Raw genomic sequence first — 19,777 nt, forward strand, 5'->3', positions numbered from 1 at the left:
TGGGCTGTGGGGCTGCTGCAGCAGCATGGGTGAAAGAAAGCCTGTGAGATTCTGAACCAGACCAGTGGCTTGAGAAGTGACAACACAGAAACATTTCAGAGACGGAAGGGATGGATCTTGGTGACTAATGTAAAAAAAAAAAAAGAAATGAGAGAGAGGGATGAGTCAAAAGGACACCATGATTTCTAGTTAGCTGGGTAGCCGGCTGTTTCATCAACCAAGAGAGGATACAGGTTGGAAAGCAGGTTGGGGAGGCAGGAGAATGACTTTAGTTCTTGACATGTTAAATATGGGAGGCCTGTGGGAACCCAAGGTAGGGATATCCTGCTGACAACTGGAAATAGAGGTCTGGAACCCAGTGGAGAAGCAAGGATCAGACATAATAGATTTGAGAATCCTTAGTGGTACAGCCATGAAAGAAAAGATGAGTCACCCAGAAAGTTTATATAAAGTGGAAAGGGCCAAGGGCAGAACCTGTCAGTCTTATATCCTGGCTTGCTTCCTGGGAGTGGTTCCCCGTGGTACTGCATCGGTACTTGTCTTGATTTCTCCCACAACACTAGAGGCTTCTCCATAGCACTGGACCATGTGCTCTTCAGAGTAAAGGACTTATGCTCGTTTGTTTTTACATCTGTAATGCCTGTTGAGTATAAAGAAGCCGGTGTGAATGTTTTTTAAAAAATGATAAATAGATAGCATCTATAACTAATATTTTATGCCCCTTAAATGTTGGCAAGTGCTAAGTATATATTTGTTGACTTACAAAGGTCAGTACCATAGATGTCTACAGTCTCAAGTGAGGTAACATGGTTTCATCTCACTGGGCCATAATTCTTTATCTGGCTCTTTCAATTATTACTGGTGGTAGGTCCATCCAGGACTGTGGTTGGAAGCAACAGAGTTGGACTCTGGCTAACTTCAGCAGGAAACTCAGTTGTTGGAAGGGTGTCATAATCGAAAGGAAGGCTGGACAATCTGTCTCTGAAGAGGATAGTATGCTAAGGTAATGCTTGTTAGCTTCTGTAAAAACATCCCCCAAGTCTCAGTGACTTACTACATGTAGTAGAAATCTCTTACTTCCTCTCGTCCCAGTCAGATATGAGCTAGGAGGCTTACCTGGGTAGCTCCCTTCCAGGTGCTGGAGGAGGGGTCTAAGCTTCTCCATTGTTTGGCTCAGCTGGACTGAAGACATTTGCTCCCACCTGCTCAGAAAGAGTGAGTGAGAAATGTCATATGGGACTTTTTAGGGACCAGGTCTGGCAGTGACATGGGTCACTTCTGCTGTTATTTTGTATTTCCCTGGGAAAAAAGTGAAGATGTTTTGATGAACACCGCACAGTCCTTGATGTGTCAGAGATGCTGTAGGGTCTTTGTAGCAAGAATTAGTAAACAATGTCTTTAAGACTCCATAGCCAGAAAAAATCAATTTAACTGTTTTTTCTGTTTTGTTGTTGTTGTTGTTTTGTTTTTTCTTCATTTTTCCACTCAAGTCAGTCTCAGGTGAGTGAGTTGAGTTAGCCCAGTTTGGACATGCATCCGCTGCTTAGCTTTGGGAGACCAAGGACTCTTGGCAGCTAGTCCAAGATGTGGAGGAAAATCATCTCCCCAGAGTAAACTGGGGCAGTCTTACCAAAAAAAAAAAGGAAAAATCGGGACACCTGGGTGGCTCAGTGGGTTAAGCCACTGCCTTCGGCTCAGGTCATGATCCCAGGGTCCTGGGATCAAGTCCTGCACTGGGCTCCTTGCTCAGCAGGGAGCCTGCCTCTCTCTCCGCCTCTGCCTGCCTCTCTGCCTGCTTGTGTGCTTTCTCTCTCTCTTTCTGACAAATAAATAAATAAAATCTTTTTTTTTTAATAAATAAAATCTTAAAAAAAAAAGGAAGAATGGATGTGAGAGGCAAAAAAAAAAAGAAAAAGAAAAAGCAATTAATGTCCACTATTCATAAGGTACACTGATAATAAGTTGTAGTTCATAAATTTTTTTTTTCTGTAAGAGCCATGTAAGGTAGGAGAGGAGGCATTATTTTCCTTGTGTTCCAAATGAAGAAACTAATGTTCAAGTTTTATAATAGTTATCCCTGTCTAAAAAAAAAAAAAGCAGTGATGATGACCAAACCCAAATGTCTTGGTTCCTAGCCTCATCTCTTTCCACGATACCACAGGCCCTGTCTACATTAAGAGGCTATAGAATACTCCTCTGCAAAAGCCTTATTTGTTTGTTTATTTATGTAGAGTGCGAGCACAAGTGGAGAAGGGGTAGGAGAGGAGGGGCAGAGGGAAAGGGAGAGAGAATCTTGAGCAGGATTCTCACTCAGCACCGAACCCGACGCGGGGCTTGATCTCATGACCCTGAGATCATGACCTGAGTCGAAATCAAGAGTCAGAGGCTTAACCTGCGGAGCCACCCAGGCGCCCTGTAAGCCATGTTTTAAAAATTGTGGTTGCTGCTTGAGGTCGTGGGTAATAATTTTACTTGTCCCAGATTTGCTTTCGTATTTTCACTGCCTATACCATTGACCTAGGCCCTTCCTTCAAAGGCAGAGTTGTTTTTGCCCAGAGTGCATACCTCCCCCACTGAGCATGACCGCAGACATCTGAACCATCTATAAATCACGATGGATGCTTCTTTCAGAGGTTTCAGAAATATCTGAAGACAAGGGATTCAGAGAAATGGGAGGGCAACTGCTGATTCAACATTAAACACAAAAAGTAGACTGAACATTCTTTAATCTCTTTTTGATGATTCAGAAGGTAAAGTCATGCCAAAGCTAGAGATACACTTGGTGTTTTGGGTACATTGAGAGGACTGTGACAGATACCTTAGAAACATTTAGAGGTTTGGGATCATAGAGCCATACCATGAGACAGAAGAAAGGAGTGTCCAGAAATCTGCCACCCTGAGATTAGATGTTGGTCTAAGATCTGTGGCAAGGACAGGATGTTTATAACCTGGAAACATGCCACTGTTTGGATAGGAGCAGAGTTCCCTTGGGCAGCTCCAGCTGGCAGGAAAAGGACTTCGCCATTCAGGAAGGCTCCAGCAGAGACGTTATTATTTTAAAATCTAAAAGCAGCTCGCCTTGTTCTTACGTGTTCCCATGTGCAATATGAGGGCTGACCTGTTCTGTCTGATGTCCCATACGGTAGCTTGTTTTTTAAGGGCCTTCAAGTGGAAAAATGAGGGAAAGGGCCCAGGTGGGAACATGGCTGGGGGAACACTCCGGATTCTGGACTGAGAACAGAGTCAGGGGACATGACCCAAGGGGTACTTAGATTAAAGTGAAGGAAGGCTTTCCTAGTGGCAAATAACACTTTTTAGAAATTATGGTTCATGGGGGGAATTAGAGAAACTTCGTCTCTGATGAGCTTTCAACATGAAACAGGTTCTCTTGTCTTAGATATTAGGATAAACAAGATCACTTTCAGAGTCCTTTCTATGATTTTGACTTCACTTAGAAGACCCACCGATTGCAGGATTGATTCTCTGTATAGGGTGATGCCTAAAATACTGCTGTTTTGTTTTGCTTTGATATTGTTTTAGAAAAAAATGATGCATGTATATTGTAAACATTTCAAGCAGAACAGAAATGTACAAAAGAAGAAAATATCTCCTCAAATCTGTACAAAAGAAGAAAATATCTCCTCAAATCCCGCCATCCGGATCCAAGGACCGTATTCTTCTGAACTCTCCCAGTTTCAAGGGCTAGACGCATAATCTGGCTTAGGGAAATTTTTTGGTTTAGGGAACTGGTAAGTCCAGGCTCAAGCGTGTCTGAGTCCCAGTGTTCAGATTATATTTTAAAGAATTTGTTTCTTCTGTGTTAGCTTAATTCTCAGGCAGGCTCCCCATCTGGGGCAAAGGTGGCCCCCAGCATTCTAGATTTCCATGGTCTTCAGTGCCTTCCCTCTCAGGAGGATAGATGCCTTTCTCCATGGTGTCGGCAGAAGTCCGGGGTCGGGGGTAGGCTGTGCTTTGGGAAGGGGGGAAGTAAGCCAGCAGCCCCCGTTGAACCGCGCGGACTGAGGGGAGAAAGAAGAGGAGTAGCTTCCTGAAGGGAAGTTGGGCCGTTGTTTCCAAATGAAGAAGGCAGGCAAAAACAAACACTGTTCATATTTTGTGGAACTCATCCATTTGTGTTTCTTTATAGGCCCAAAGGCAACGCTATTCCAGGAAGCCAGAAATAGGTTTGCTCCCAGCAGGTCCTTGTGAGTAGGCGCTAAGTCGGGATTGGTTCTTCCTGTGACAGTGATGCCACAGAGACACCTTTGTTTTCCTGTCGTGCTTCTGGTTCTCCCTTCGATCTCCTCCTGTGATTTACCCAGAAGCACCTGGGCAAGGGACGGAGGCACAGACATACATGGATTTTCATAAAATCACGTTGTTACAACACTGGGCCCGAAATTGCTATTGTGGTCAAAAATACATTGTTCAGCCCATTAGTATTAAGAAGCCATTAAGAACACAGTCAGAAATCAGGGAACTCTTGGGAGGGGACGTCTCAGAACTTCGGGGATTTTTGACAGGTGCGTATTTCGGAGGCTGAGCAGGAATGCTCCGGAACGCACCCCTTGTCAGTGCTGCACGCCCCCCGCCCCAACATTAGTTCTGGCTGTTCAGAAAGGCTACTTGTCGCCCAGGCTCCTCCTCCTCCTTCTCTCCCTCTTCGCCAGCCCCAGCCCGGTGGTGCTGCTGCTAACCAAGGAGATTTGCCGATTAAAAGGGCTTCAGCTCCTAGAGTTCCCATGGCAACAGCCTCCTTGGAGGTCTTTGTTGCTTGCTAAAACTTTGATCTCTCAGAGTGGCTGCTGCTGTTTCTCTCCAAGATTTACAAACAGAAGAAGAGGGAAAAAGAATTAGGGGAGAAGAAAGAAGAAGTTTACTCCTGGCAGAAAGGAGAGAAGGAATTAATGACAGAGCCACGCTGTAGCCGTAAATCTGGGGTTTACACCTTTGGACCATCTTTGGATTTTCATATTTTCATTTGTAGACTCAATTATACCTCAGAGATCTGGGCCCCACGTGAAAGACCTTAACTAGGTTTCATTCCATTAAAAGGGCGGAACCATCCTTTCTGTCTTCAGTAGACACCTGGGCCTTCAGATTTCCGGAGAAGCCAAGACAACCATGCTGACTCTGTGCCAGGAGAGAGAGAGAGGACTAATGAGGCGTGAGCTCTTTAGGCTTCGGCACCGTCACCTGTCTTCCCAGCCCCCTCTCCCGCGCCTGGTCTGCTCTGCTTACGTAGATTCCTCTGTTGGAGGAACTAGAAAGCCATCCGGGCAGCAACTGAAACGTGGTTCTGGTTAGTGACTGTCAGTGACAACCATTCTATGGTGTGAGCCATGGGGTGGGGTGCGTGACTGCTCCAGAGACTTGGGATCAGGCCTTTTCGTCTTCACAGGAAGTCTCCTGTGGCCTTCAGGCCTCTCTGCTGCTTAATTGCAACCTTGCTCTTTGATGGGCACTGTGATAGTTGTGCTTCAAGAGTGATTTACATTTAAATTATGATTTAAATTAAACTCGTCTTTTTTGCATACTATGTCCCCAGCACAGTGAAGATACAAAATAAGTGACACTGTCTTGTCCTATAAAAATTACTATCTTTTGGTAAAGATAAATATTATATTTCTGAAGCAATTAGAGAGTACAAGAAAAGATTAAGACTCTGTTTGATATTAAGTATCAAGGCTATTGGTTCTCAAGAGGGGGCTGTTTTGCCCTCCCTCTTCCCCCGAGGAGACCTTTGGCAATGTCTAGAAATATCTTTGGTCATCACAACTTGTGGGGTGCCAAAGGGGCCGAGGCAAGTGGTAGACTTTCTACAGTGCACAGGACAGCACTTTTAGGCCCAGCAAAGAATTATCTGGCCCCAAATGTCAATAGTGCCCGTGTTGCAAAGCCCTGATCTTGACCAAAGGTCCATCTCAATACCAGACAAAGTCTTCTGTGAAGTGTATGCTCTCTGGGGTAATATATCCCTGGGCTCAGGGCAGCGACTTGACCTAGCGTGAGTCGATGTTGATGAGCCTCAGTGTCATTATCTGTAAAAGTGGAGAAGGGGTCACAAAGGTTATGTGGAAGCCTGATTGCGAGATGAAACGGCCCATCAGGAGAACTCCCACCAGTTCCCATCCCCCACACTTCATTGCTAGCGTGGCATCCTTAATCTGAGGGAACCCTCTTTAGAGAATCCTGGGTTCTGGGAATCCTGCTAGCAAGCAGATTTCCCTTCAGCCTGTTCCATAGGCAGAGGCTTTGACGAGCCATCTGCGGATCGGCAATCCTATTACTAATAGATGCACGTTTTCTCAGGGACATCTGCGCGGTGCCTTGCCAGTGGTGACCCTAATCAGCCCTGTGGGACTCTTCCTGCTGGTGGATTTCAGGACATTCTGTCCCAGCATGCTGTGTGTTGGTTACTACGTTCTGGTTGCTGTTGGGAGTCCCCATTTCTCAGCGGATGGCCCCTAGTTAATTACAGGGTGGTCAGTGCCTAGATACAAGCACTCCATCACCCGGGGCCATTTGACGAAGTCTGGAGGGGCTTGGGGAACCCCTGACTTGGTTTGGGATCTGGATGGCCCTGGAAAGACTTTAGCTAGGGTGACTTTCTGATTTACTGTCCAAACCAGGATACCTCAGGGTGAAAAGGGAACAGGTTTAATAATTTATGTCAAGACAACAGGCATAAGCTTGTACGGTCCAGTCAAACTGGTGCGACCGTCAGCCCAGAGACGTGACCACCTTGGAGGTTCTCCTTTGGTTTGAAGAGAGCAGAACATGCAGAGAAGCTGGGGGCAAATTCGTGTCCTCCTGCCCTCCCGGCTGACTCCTGCGGCCGGCAGCTGTTTAAGTCCTGGAGACCCGGGCATGGGCACGTCTCCATTCGTTTACTAGAAGCGCGCAGAGGCCCAGCAGAGGGACGTGGGAGATTCCTTGTCCCCTGGGAGATTTCGCACCAGCACGTCTGGAGGGCAAAGGATGTCCCCTGAGCTCTTGACGACGCTGGGTGGTTGCGCGAACAGGCGAGGTCTCGAAGGCGCTCTTTGCCTTCGTCTTCCCCAGCCGCCGGCCCGCGCCGCCCGCTCTCCCCGCCGCCCCTGCCCGCTCGCAGCCTTCATCCCGCCTCACTATTTTCGCTTCACTTGTTGCTCATCGCCGTGGGAGGAAGCCGGGCCTCCCATCGCCGCATTCCTGCCGCCGCCGTTGCCGTGGTTACGCGGGCGCGAGCCGGAGCAGCTGGGTCAGCCCGCCAGCTCCATTGTGGTCCCGGGGCACAGGCGGAGGCCCCGGGAGAGCGGGTGTCCCCGAGAAGCCGGCTCAGCCCTGGGAAGAAAGAACCGCGGCCCTTGAACGCCGGGCAGGAAACAGTCAATCCCTTTTCCTCCAAAGCCGGCTGCCGCCCTCCCGGGGTGCGGGGTCGCGTTCACACGGGGGCGGTGCCCCCGACTGCGGCCCTGGTGGAAGCCCCGCGCTGGGAGAGGGAGGAAAGGGCAGGGACGCTTGGCAATCCAAGACCTACAAGCAGTGACCCCCTCCGTGTCTGCCTCCAGCCACCAGGCATTTGGGGGTTAAGTAGCCATTCTTGGTATCTTTGTGTTTAAGTTGCCGGTCGCAGGTGCCAGTCTGCGGAATGGAGCAGAGTGGGCTCAGGAAGTCACACTGGGTCCCCAGCGAGTCCGTTTCCTCCTTCCATCAAATCCCGCCTTCCTCCGTGTCATTTTGGAGTCAAATCTAGCTGTCTTCAGCGTTTCCTCGCAGGCCAAGTTTTACATGTTCGATGACTACTAAGGCTTGGCATCTCTTCTCTCTCTGGGGGCAGGGAGTTGGTTCGCTACAGCACTTTGCAGAGTACTTTGCCATCATTTCCATTATTGTTTATTAGTTTGTAGCAGCATGGTGAATGTCTTTTAATTAGCTCATACTGTGTTGTGATGGATTCAGTAATCATTTTCTGGTCACAACTTCAAAAGCTGCTGAAAATTTCAACCATCTCTAACACTTCATATATCCCAAAATTATACTTTAATCATATAAGTAGAGCAATAATGCCACAAACATAAATGTCAGAGTTGCTCTCTGCAAATATTAGGAAATTAGAAAGCTGTTGCTGCACATTTCTAAATTAAGGATAAGCAAATCTCGAGGGGGATTAAGATGTTGGGGGAAAATATACCGGAATGGGGGTGAGTAAACCCAGGTTTTACTCCTGATTTGATTATTTGCTGTGTGACTGAGTAAGAGCCTTAATCTCTCTGAGCCTCAGATTTCTGGAAAATATGGGTGGGTTATGGATTAGATGACCTCTGAGATTCTTTCTAGCTGTAAAATCGAATCCTGAAATTCTATGTGAATAAAAGAAGTCAGCGCTGCGGTGTCTGGGGGGCTCAGTTGCTTAAGTGTCCAACTCTTGATCTCAGCTCAGGTCTTGATCACAGGATCATGAGTTCAAGCCCTGTGCTGGGCTCCATGCTGGGTGTGGAGCCTACTTTAAAAAAGAAGAAGAAGAAGAAGAAGAAGTCAGTGCCTTAGGCCAACATATAATCACTGCCAAAAAGCCTAAAGCACTTATTAATAGTTAATTGCAGATGGTACAATACTAGTCATTTTGTGGAAAGAATTCACTGTCAGAATTATTCACTATAATTTAAAGTGACCTAAAATGTAAAAGATATAAAAAGAAAAAAGTACACACATGAAATGCTTAAATACACTTTATAAATATATGTAAAAGAAAGGGAAGCTATATTCACATTTGTGATGGATAATCATAAATTGTATTTATTGAATGCATGGTTGCTATGGGAATATAGAATAAAAACAGGGATGTGTGTGCACTTGGGAAATTTCCAGGCTATTTGGGATTCCAAATAGCCATAGAAACAACTTTATACTCAAGGGGGCCAGAGAAAACCATCTGCTCTCCTAAAAGACTTAGGAGAGAAACATTTTGGACGGTTAGGAGCTGAGAGACCAGGGGGTGGGTACGGTACATCCCTGGAAATGGATCTAGGACATGTTAGGAAAGCTTGGAAGTGGGATGAAGCCCAGATGTGCCTTAAACAGAAAGGAGAAGAGGGGAATTGCAAGGAACTGGGGAAGAAAACCCTTCTGAACATCTGATCATCCTGAACAGAAAGGTCACCAGTATGAATATTGGCAAACCTGAGGAGGACTCCAAGGTCACCCAAAGAAATGAATGGAGATAACAATCTATCAGTGGTGGTGACATCATAAGTATGAAAGAAGTATTGTTTTTTTTTCTCCTTTTTGTGAGTTCCAGGGCCTTAAATAATTTAGTGTCTGTTGTCAGCAAGTAAGTGACTAACAGATCTGGGATCTGAGAACAAGTTTGTCCTAAAGTAGGATTTCTGTAGTTTCCATTGCACTTCAAAGGTTTGGACTAGTAATCAGAGCTCAGACTTAAGTTTTAAGAGTAGAGACAAAAACAACTTTTTTGGCTGAATGTTGTAGGCTTCTTGTCTCTCTCCATAATGTCTGCCTTAATAACACCGTAGTCTGATAGTTTGTAACTTTTGGGGAGTGGGGTGGAGTGGTGCTTCCATCCCCCTAGATAGCAAGATGTTACAAGGACTAGAGGATGCTCCTGGCAGTGAGCCCTGAGTCCAGTACCTAGAACAGCGCTGAATGAATGAATGAATGAATGTCTCTTTCATGTTCTTAATAAGAGCTTGTTTCTGTCTGGGATAAAAAGTGAACAATGAACTAGAAGTCCAGCCAGAAGTTCAGCACACCGGACCATGGGGATTTGCTACCGGAAACCCTTCAAGGGGTTTCCGTCCTGCTAGTGGAGGTCCACGTAAAATGGCCATGGTAGCAGAGAGATAGGCGCCCTCATGAAGGTGTGTACGGGGTCTTCAGGAGCACGGAGGAGGGAGCACCCTCTCAGGGCAACCTTCTTCCAGGGCTCTACCAGAGTGGACTGGAGAGTGCACATGGTAAGGATTTGAGCAAAGCAGGAGACTGAGAAGTGTCTTAGCTGGTGTTATTAGTGAAGAAAGTAATTCATTCCTGCCTTGAGGAGCCTGGCCTACCAAGAAAAGAGCATCAGAACCTTGGGGAAGTCCCATCAGGACGTGGCTTGTTGTGAAATGTGCAAAGATAAGGCCCCGAGGAGAAGAGAAGTGGGAAACCAGGCAAGGACTGTGTCTTTGGGGAAAGGCCTCTTGACCAGGTGGAATAGGATGTCAAGAAAAAGAAAAGAAATGAGAAAAAAAAAAAAAAGCTGATGATAATTGGATTTGGCAGGAGGAAAGTCCTTTGACCTTAGTAAGTGTGTGGAAGAGCAGCCGGTAACTACAACTCTTAGACCGACATCGCTGGACAGGCTGCAGGGGCTGGACACGAGCCTCTCAGGCACAGCTTCCCGCCTTTCTCCTGCTCATGTCCACGGGCACAGCCCACCTTTCTTTGTTGAACGAATGATGAACGAGTTGAGTTGGAGACATTGCAGAAGTGAGTTTTCCAGAAGTGGTTTTCAGGAATATGTCCAGAGAGTCCAGGTAGGGGTCACTTCAGTGTGTCAGTGGCAGGAAACAGCTGACATAGGGACTTGCATAGCTAAGATACAGGGTTGAGTCACAATGCATGTTTCTGCCCTGATTGTTCAACCCCAAGTATGAGAATGTTTTTGGCTGCAGAGTTTGTGATGGTAATTGTAGGAAGCAGGCACTTGTGTCTGTGTGTGCATGTGCAAACTATTAGTATGCCTAATTTGTTTGGTCTATTCATGTGGAAATGTCTTAAAAGTAATGGATTCTGCAAGGTTTGGGGAAAACTGTTTTGAGTGCTTACATAAGACCGGTATTTTCTACTGATAGTTTGAGCTGTGGTTTGAAAAGCATGGATGCGGCCTTCTGTTCGCAGGTTCTGTTCTCTACCCTTTTCTCAGACATGAAAGTGACTTGTGATTGCCCCTCTTAAGCTGAATCCAGGAAGAATGGCAGTGATTCACAAGTGTTGGTAAAGTGCTACTGAAAGCTGGAAAGGATTTACTGGAATTGTTTGGACTTTCTAAGATCAGACCTTCATTGGATGTGATAGAATAGGAAGAAAAGATAGAGTCTTTCCAGCCGGCAACAGCATTTCTTAGGAACTGTTCATCAAGAAGCTGGAAGCAAAATTATTTTCAGAAATATATGATTCCAACATAAATCTACTTTTAAAAATGTCCTTAGCCCCAGGAAAATATAAATTGTGGTATAAAAGCTATAGAGATTTGCACTCTCTCGTTGCTGACAAGATACAGTCATATTGTCTGCTATCCCCAAACCCCTTCAGGGTCCTGAAGTCTGAAGACATTGCATTTCACCCACCGTATGGCAAGATCCTGTCGCCCATCCTGGGGCCAGCACTACACAATTGCATTATGGGAAAACTTCATCTCCCCCTGAAGCATCAGCTACTCACTGTTGCTTGAGGGCGAATGAGAAGATTGATGTCTGTCTCTCTGTTGGAGTGACAAGCTTTGTGGATCTCCTGTCCATATTTTTGATACCACCCTATCCTTAAGTTTTTAAATTACAAATGCAAACATATAATCTAGAAATGAAAACCCCTTCATTGTTCTTCCGTGATGCCCATTCCAGCTCTTCAGAAATAAGGAGCCAACAATTTGGTGTACAGTACTCTGGCTTTCAGATTTCCATTTGAACATAGGTTCTTAGAGCTCACACTCACTGACGTTCTGCTGTGTGTAGAAACAATGTCAGAAGACCAGCAAGGTGATCTAAACAGCCTGTGGGGAAATCCAGCTTTTGTGTTTTTTTTTTTTTAAAGATGTTATTTATTTATTTGACAGAGAGAAATCACAAGTAGGCAGAGAGGCAGGCAGAGAGAGAGAGAGAGGGAAGCAGGCTCCCCGCTGAGCAGAGAGCCCGATGAGGGACTCGATCCCAGGACCCCGAGATCATGACCTGAGCCGAAGGCAGCGGCTTAACCCACTGAGCCACCCAGGCGCCCCCAGCTTTTGTGTTTTATGTGCTCACAAATATCTTGGTCTGTTTATACCTGTCAGTGGTTCCAAGTATGTGATCTCTGGGCCCTATACAGCCCCCAAATATATTTTGTATGGATTGTCCAGTGTTTTAAAAAAATCTATGAATCAGTTGCCAACACTTGAAAATCAGGATATTTCGCACAAAAAGTCTGTGGTCTGGCTAATCTTGAGAAACAGGAAGACCTGCAACTCAGGAGACACATTCCCGTCAGGCAGTGGTTGGCTAGAGGTGAACAGCAGTAGCCCCAGAGACACGTAATCGGCCATTCGCTTCGCCCCTAAATGCTCCCTGGTGTGTTACCCTCAGCTAGCTGCATTTACATGACTTACCTGCTCTCCCTGTAAACAGCTGAGTTTGCAACTTTAACCATTAAGCTCCAGATTTGAGAGCCAAAAATATTATAGATAGGGTGACTGTATAATTAATTGTCCAAAATAGGACACCCTGAGAGTTAAAGTAGTGCTATTAATATTTACACGAGGACAGCAGGCACACACCCAGACATATGGTCTCCCTCTTTGTAGATCACTTTATTCAATCTCTTCACTTGACTAGGGAGAAAGTGGAGACCTAGAAAGAGGATTGCCTGTGGCACTCACCAAGCAAACGAAGGACAGAGTTGACTCCCAGTACCCTGCCTCCCAGGCCACTGCTTTCTCCAGTATAATGTCACCTCTATCATATGTATGAGCTCCATATTTTCCTTGAATATACGGATTTTTTTCTTTCTAAAGATTTTATTTATTTATTTGACAAAGAGAGCGAGAGAGCACAAGCAAGGGGAGCAGAAGAGGGAGAGGGAGAAGCAAGCTTCCTGCTGAGCAAGGAGCCCGGATGTGGGACTCGATCCCTGGGATCATGACCTGAGCCGAAGGCAGGTGCTCAACCATCTGAACTACCAGGCACCCAAATATATGGATTTTTTTATAGTTCATAATTATTACATGGCTAATACCCTGTGAGGGTGTATAGATCTGCAGTTTGTATCATCAATAATATTTCAATTATGAATGTAGTTAATTATGGGCTACCACATATCTAGAGATGTTTAAAACACTGGTAGGTTTGAGAGCTCAAGGGTAGATGCAAGAAAAGCTTTTTCATTTCACTAGCTACAGTAAGAGATGCATTCAGAAGTGCTAATTGTCTGGATTTTTAAAAAATCACCATTAAGTGACTCTCTGACAACTAGCTTGCTGCAACAAGAGAAGTCATTGACTGTTGGCTGGTAGTTAGTATAAATCATGTCTTTAAGAGATGGCCAACATCCCCAGCTCCCCAGTCCTTGACCAGTTGTTTCCTTGTAGAGCTTCCAAGAGGCATTTGTGTGCAGAACACTCCAGATGAGACCAGTGCCTGCACTTATCACTGGCTCAGACTCTGGTCCCAAATCCCTGTCTGGTATTCCGTCCCAGGAACGGGATGGGACTGCTGTGAGCCTCAACGGCAACTCTTCACATTTCAGGAAGGCTTAGGCTGAAGGCTCGCCTAGGGTTTCTTCTCCAGGGTGCCTTTTTCCAGTGCTCCACTTGGCTCCTGCCTGTTCTTCCAGGAGACCCTGCGAACAGCAGGCTATCCTTGGCACATTAGCTGCACAAGATAAGAGACAGACAGAAGCCCTTCTCTCCAAAACCTAGTCACTCGTTCTATACTTGCCCTTGGAATGTACTGTGGTCCCAATTAATCTTTCAAATGAGGGACCATTACCTGCGCAGGACATGCAAGCAGGACACATTTTACCACATTGGCCTTGTCTAGTTAGGGAGAGCCAAGAAAAAGTAAATGTCCCAGAGGAGCTGCTTTTTCTTTGACTTTTATCAGTGCTTCTTCTCAATGGAGTGGTTTGAGAGAGGAAGGGGCCACTGAGCAGTCATGACCCATCTTAAGATTCAAAATATGAACCACACACAGGTACCTTTTTCCTCTAATGCAACTCAACAAACTTAAGTTGTTTTCTAAATGAACCAAATCCATATGCATAAAACAGATGCCCTCAAACTGTGTTCGGTAGGCTCTTGAGCCTTTGAAGGGGGTTAATAGTTTGGCTACATTGGTATAAGTAAAAAAATAGTATTAAATTTCTTTCTTTTTTTTTTTAAAAACTCTTTAATGTGATTACTAAAAAAGCTAAAGTTAACGTGTCGCTCACGTTATATTTCTATTGGAAAGAGCCTTTCTGGGGGACTATGTTAGGCACCTTAGTCATAAGGTTCAGTTCATGCTTGAGTGGTACACCAGTGGCTTCTTGCCTTCGGAGTCTGAAAGGAGGCAACCTGAGAGGTGCTTCAGAGGGCAGCTTGCTCGTTAGCAAGGCTCCAGTGTGGTAGAAACATCTGGGACGAGTGGGAAAGTCGTATCAGGGTCCTTACGTTTAGCGTGATAGGAGAACGTGGCAAAAGCATTCGGTGCTTCTTCCTATACGTCAGGCTAGTGGTTAAAAGGACGAACCTCCGGATCCCCCACGTCTTCCACGGTCTTGGCTCCTGCGCAGCTCTTTGCCTTCCAGAGCCCCGAAAGGCACCTGTTCTGACACCAGCCCGTCGGCTCACCTGCTGTCCCATGCAGAAGGCACTTGGGTTCACACAAGGCCAGCTTCGGGTCCCATATGGAAAAGCCACACCAGATACATATGTAGAGAGTATTTCTGAAACCAGAAGGGGTGTAGAAGAGCATGCCAGTCATCTAGCTTTATCTTTCCCTTGCCTTTGAGAATTTTAATCCCTGAAGCATCTTTAGGCTATAAATAGAGTCACACAGTGAGACCATTCCAGGTTAAAACCAGACACGGACTTGTGCTTTGATATGGACACAGGGGTATGTATGGATGTATGAAAACGTGGGTTGCACGTTTGGATACAGATGGGTTTGACTCTCCGATCACATGTGTGGAGAAGACTGTGTACATGAATGGAAACAGCGTATGTCAGTCTGCTGGAGCTGGGCTTTCATATGGGAAGCAGAGATTTCCTCCTTCTATAAATAGTTGGAGAGAAAGTTCTGTTTCTGCTTCCATCTGCTTTCGGTGCAAAGTTCACTTAGGTGGCTGCCGAAGAGCGAAGGAGAAAGCTTTTCTCTTGACTGAGCTCAGCCCCTGGGACTTGCCCCTCCTACCGCAGAGAGCCTGGGTCCCCAGCCCTGTGGAGGGACGGGGCCACCGGCGCCAGGCTTCAGGCTGTGTTTGCCCTTGGAGTAACCTCTTCCCTTCTTCTTCTCCTTCTACCTCCTCCAGGCAGGACAGGGCTGCTTGCTGACCTCTTGCCCAGTTTTGCTGTGGAAATTATGCCAGGTACTCAGTCATTTCACTCTTTATTTGCTTAATTTGCTGTCACTCTGTCTGTCTTGCTTCTGCATTAGTCGCCAATCTCTCCTTTAACTTATTTGCACATTTGTCTGTATGTGTCCGTGGTCTTTACCAGGATGAACTAAGCCCAGCGGAAAAGACTTTAGATTGTGTTTCTTCTGTCACCAGGCCCTAAAAGAATCATGATAATTAAAATGGGCTGCAACGGGGACCCGCCCTTTTGGGGCTAGGCCTTGCAGGCTCTTTGGCAATCTTCGGAACCATTCAGTACCTCTGCTGTGCCTAGACAGCTATAAGTATCCCTAGCGGAGTGACTGTTTATCGCATTTCCTTATTCCCTAAATTATATGTTTATCTGTTCATTGGGGTACAATCGCGTTGCTCGGAATTACCTTTCATAACATGATCAATACATATTTCCAAGCCTTATGAAAGTAACACACCCCGCCTCCCTTGAGAAGTACACATGTAAACACCTACATTGCTTTGTATGCAATTTCAGGAGCTTCTGGGGCCCCCTAAGTCCCTGGGATCCATAGACCATATGTCAAGGAAACACCCAAATGCACACCCCTGTCGTTTTCTGTAGCTTCAGTTGAACGCACCAGCCTAGACCAGCCAGCCTCAGCTCGCTGCAGCCCCAGAGCCCGTAATAGAAGCGGGTTCGGAGAGAAATAAGAATGAGCTATGGGAAGGGACATATGCCAACTCAGGGAATGGGAAAGGCTATGATTCCGACTTACTTTAGACGGCTTCTGGCAAAGGGTTAAGAGCTGCCTAAGTGTTGGGAGCAAGAGAGAGAAACAAAATATTCCTGGCCGTTGGTTTTGACTTTTTTCAGGTTTTAAAACATCTGAAGTCTTTACAGTTGAGTTCCATGAATTCTCCTGTTTTGCCGTTAGCTGGCCGTCCCAAATACGGACGTTCTTCATATAAATGTTGATCCCACGGACACACGTAGACACCTCTTTGGGACTCCCCCTTATCCAGAGTTGTGTCTGTTTGTACCCATTTGTTCATCACACCCACGATGTTACAAAGCATTACTTCAAACTAGATGTTATATCTCCCGGTCTCAAGAAAGAGTTACTGTATTTTTCATATCTGGTCCTTGGCCGTTGAATATCCCTCCCTTTTGGCTCCCAAGAATCCTTTCATGGAGAGCATTCTTTTGTTTCTCTGAGATAAAACTTCCAGTCTTTAGCCTTGACGGCCCGAGCCTCATTGTAGCCGCCGAGCCACAGCACCGCTCTGTTCCTCAGGGCTCCTATCTGTCTCAGGCTATAGAATGTTACTGTGCTGTAGCTGAGGACTGGGGCAAAACCCTCAGCTATCTATTGTCCTCAGCAGGAATGCTCTCCAGACCATTCTCACCAGACCCAAGACCTTCTCATTTCCTCACTGAAGAGATGGTGACCTGGTTAATTTGAGTGTATTTCAGAGGGAGAGTGAGGAGGGACATTCAGAAAACATAAGTTGCTTGTTCTCGTCCTGAGGAAATCATGTTCTAAACAAAGATAATTTTAGCATTAAGACAAAACCCTTTATATAACAAAAATATCCTATTTTCAAGCTCCAACTGAATGTCCATTTAACTGAAGGAATATTTAACAACCAAAATTCAATAAAAACAATATACAGTTAAAGTTCATTGTAAAGGTTCTTCTGGTAGGCGGCCTTCCGTCAAAATGAATCACTTTAATCTTTGGACTTTAAAGGCAATCCTGGCTCGTCCAGTCCATCCCCGGCCTCCAGTGGGAAGCTGGGTCCTATAGCCAAGTCCTGAAAGCATGACGTAAAGTCATGGAGGGTCATGCCATTTTTATGTAAGCCAGATGGAATCTGTTTCCTTTCTTGAATCTTGTGGACAAGCAGATGAACTAGAAGTTGTGTTCGGCCCCTGGCAGAGGTGTGAAAACAGCAGAAGTTAACAGCTGGTACGGCCGTCAGAGCCCGGAGCCATTGTAGCCCTGGGCCTGCTGCCTGGTTAGCACAGCCGGCCTGAGTGCGACCAAACCAAGCCACTCCTGGGGCGTGGGGACAGCGCATTGTCTCCCTGAGTCTTTGTCTCTCGTTTTCTCCCTGGTTTGTTCCACAGATAGAAGCAAAAGGCTTTGATCTCAGCCTTGATGCTGAGGACAGGAAAGGGGTTACAGGGGTGGTCAGCAGGGAGAGACCCGGACCACCTAAATATCTTGAGACCCTGTGACACAGAACTTTGTCTCAGGACTCGTGTTTTTAGAGGTAAGAATAAGTTGCCCACAAAAGGGACATATTCACAGAACCCACCACTTCCCAGCTCAGCTGCCAAGATTCCTCTCCCCAGCCAGGAGTCTTTCTGGTCCTGCCCCATCCTTGTTCAGACACTACGGTGGATATGGTAAGCCCTTTGCCCCGGAAGGCCCCGAAACTCCGCCACCACCCCGTGCTGGTCATTCCACCGCGCTCAGTAGGACCCTAGGGACCCTTCCTCCCTCTTCTCCATACCCGCGCCGCGTCAGGCCTACACTTCTCGCTCTCAGAGTTCCCCCTGAGCCGGGGGCGCTCTGTGCCCTGTCGTGATGCTTCCTTCCCCGGGTCCCCCCTGCCCCACTTCCCACTCCTCTGACAGGAGGCAGCGAGAAGAGGGTCCGTGCCCGTGCGGCGGGCCGCCCCCAGCGTGGGTTTCTCTGTGCGTCCTTCCAGAGTGGGTGTTCGTCGGCCTGGTGATCCTGGGAGTCTTCCTCTTCTTCGTGCTGGTGGGGATCTGCTGGTGCCAGTGCTGCCCGCACAGCTGCTGCTGCTACATCCGCTGCCCGTGTTGTCCGGAGTCCTGCTGCTGCCCGCAGGCCTGTGAGTAAAGTGCTGGGCGGGGAGACAGGGCGACCTGAGGAGAGGTCGCGTCTCTGTCAGAGAGCTGTGTGCCCGACTTTCTTCTCCATCTCCTTTCCTTCCGCCTCCGGAGCTGGTTGCTCCAGCCTCCCTCCCCTGCCGGGAGCCCCCCGCTCCCCGAGCTGCCCGTCCCCGTGTCCTCACCCGCATGCAGTTCTCCTACTTGGCATCCACACCCGTCCCCCCGCATCTGCATTTCACTCCGGCGCCGCCCACGAAGGGAAGGGCAGGCTCCGATGGTCAGGCTGTGGGGAAGGCTTCTGCCCTCTCTTCAAGCACTCAGGCTAGAGGAAAGCTTCTCTGGCCGTGCCTCTCAAAGGCAGAGAACTCCTCTTTTTACCAGCAGAGCCTGCAGACGGCGGGCTCCGCACACCACCCAGCCGGGGAGGAGTCTTATTTGTGCCCGAGACAACGTGGCCCACCAGACCAGTCCTCATCGGAGGAGGCACAGTTGCACCATAAGGGCCGAGCCCGTGCAGCCACTAAGCTGGGCGCCTCAGACCAGAAACCAGACACATCCTGAAGGGGAAAGACATGCAGGCATCTTCAGTGTCCTTAGGCATGAAGCAGCTTCCGGGGGGGGGGGGGGGGTCCGGTGATCTGCTCTGCCTTTGAGATCCCAGAGCAGAGCCACGTGCAAGCTCTGTGCCTGCCCGGCCTCTCTAGAAGAGGCTTAGGATCCTCCCGGAAGGAGCCCTGGGCGGCCTGGCGCTAGGCTTCCTGCAGGGGGCCTCACGCGTGCTGAAGGGTGGGCTGCTGCTGGCACTGGGGAGGCCGCCATGGCCGCTCCGAGGACCGCTTAATGACTCCGTTGCCAGCTACTGAACCCTGCAATTCCTTATGTCGCTGCCTTTTGGTGGAGCCGGAGGAGTCCAAGGGAGTGGGAGAGACGTTCTGATGAATAGTTCAGGCCTAGGAGAACACGCGCACGCGCACGCGCACGTCCCGGAGCTCCCTTAAGCGCATCCTCAGGCAGTTTGGGTGTGAGGGTTGTGGAGGGTGGGACGATAATATAATCTCTTTTGCTCTTCATCTCCCTCCACAGTGTATGAAGCAGGGAAAGCAGCAAAGGCCGGGTACCCTCCCTCTGTCGCCGGTGTCCCCGGCCCTTACTCCATCCCCTCTGTCCCCCTGGGAGGAACCCCCCCAACCGGCATGCTGATGGACAAGCCGCACCCGCCCCCCCTGGCACCAAGTGACTCCACGGGAGGCAGCCACAGTGGTAAATGTAGTTCCAGACCACCCTGCCCCATGCTCCTCTCTGGCTTCTGCTCTGGTTCCTTACTGATGGGAACCGTCAGCTCGGTGATGCTTCTTTGGAAAATGATGGTCTCCATTCCAGAAATGGGATCCCTCCAGCGGTACCAGGTATCATCTGGAGTGCATGTCAGGCTTTCCAAGGACCGCAGGATGTCGCTGTCCCTGCTCCCTTCCCCAGCTCCCCGATAACTGAAGTGATGAGGAAAAGAGGCAAGGTAGCCCTTGAGTGCTGACCATCCAGTTCATAAATAGTCATCTCATCCCTACCTAGTGTTCAGGACTGTCAAAGGCACGGTGAGGGACACTAAGAAGTATAGGACATGGT

The 19,777-nt window shown here is 47.7% G+C and overlaps 1 protein-coding gene across 6 annotated transcripts in view; it reads left to right on the forward strand.

The window, feature by feature from the left end:
* The window catches only part of ILDR2 (immunoglobulin like domain containing receptor 2), a 56,090-nt gene that overhangs the window by 20,477 nt on the left and 15,836 nt on the right, over positions 1-19,777 (forward strand). For 3 of the 6 annotated variants that reach the window (XM_032317219.1, XM_032317221.1, XM_032317216.1), the window contains exons 4-6: positions 15,250-15,306; positions 18,007-18,153; positions 19,238-19,414. The exons of 1 other annotated variant lie outside the window; for it this stretch is intronic. In XM_032317219.1, the coding sequence (XP_032173110.1) occupies positions 15,250-15,306; positions 18,007-18,153; positions 19,238-19,414 (381 nt within the window). The remainder of the gene's footprint in view (positions 1-15,249; positions 15,307-18,006; positions 18,154-19,237; positions 19,415-19,777) is intronic. 2 more of the 6 variants (XM_032317218.1, XM_032317217.1) reach the window with 2 other exon arrangements.

Source organism: Mustela erminea, chromosome 17 (genome assembly GCF_009829155.1).
Source record: "Mustela erminea isolate mMusErm1 chromosome 17, mMusErm1.Pri, whole genome shotgun sequence".
In the NCBI taxonomy this organism is placed as follows: Eukaryota; Metazoa; Chordata; class Mammalia; order Carnivora; family Mustelidae; genus Mustela; species Mustela erminea.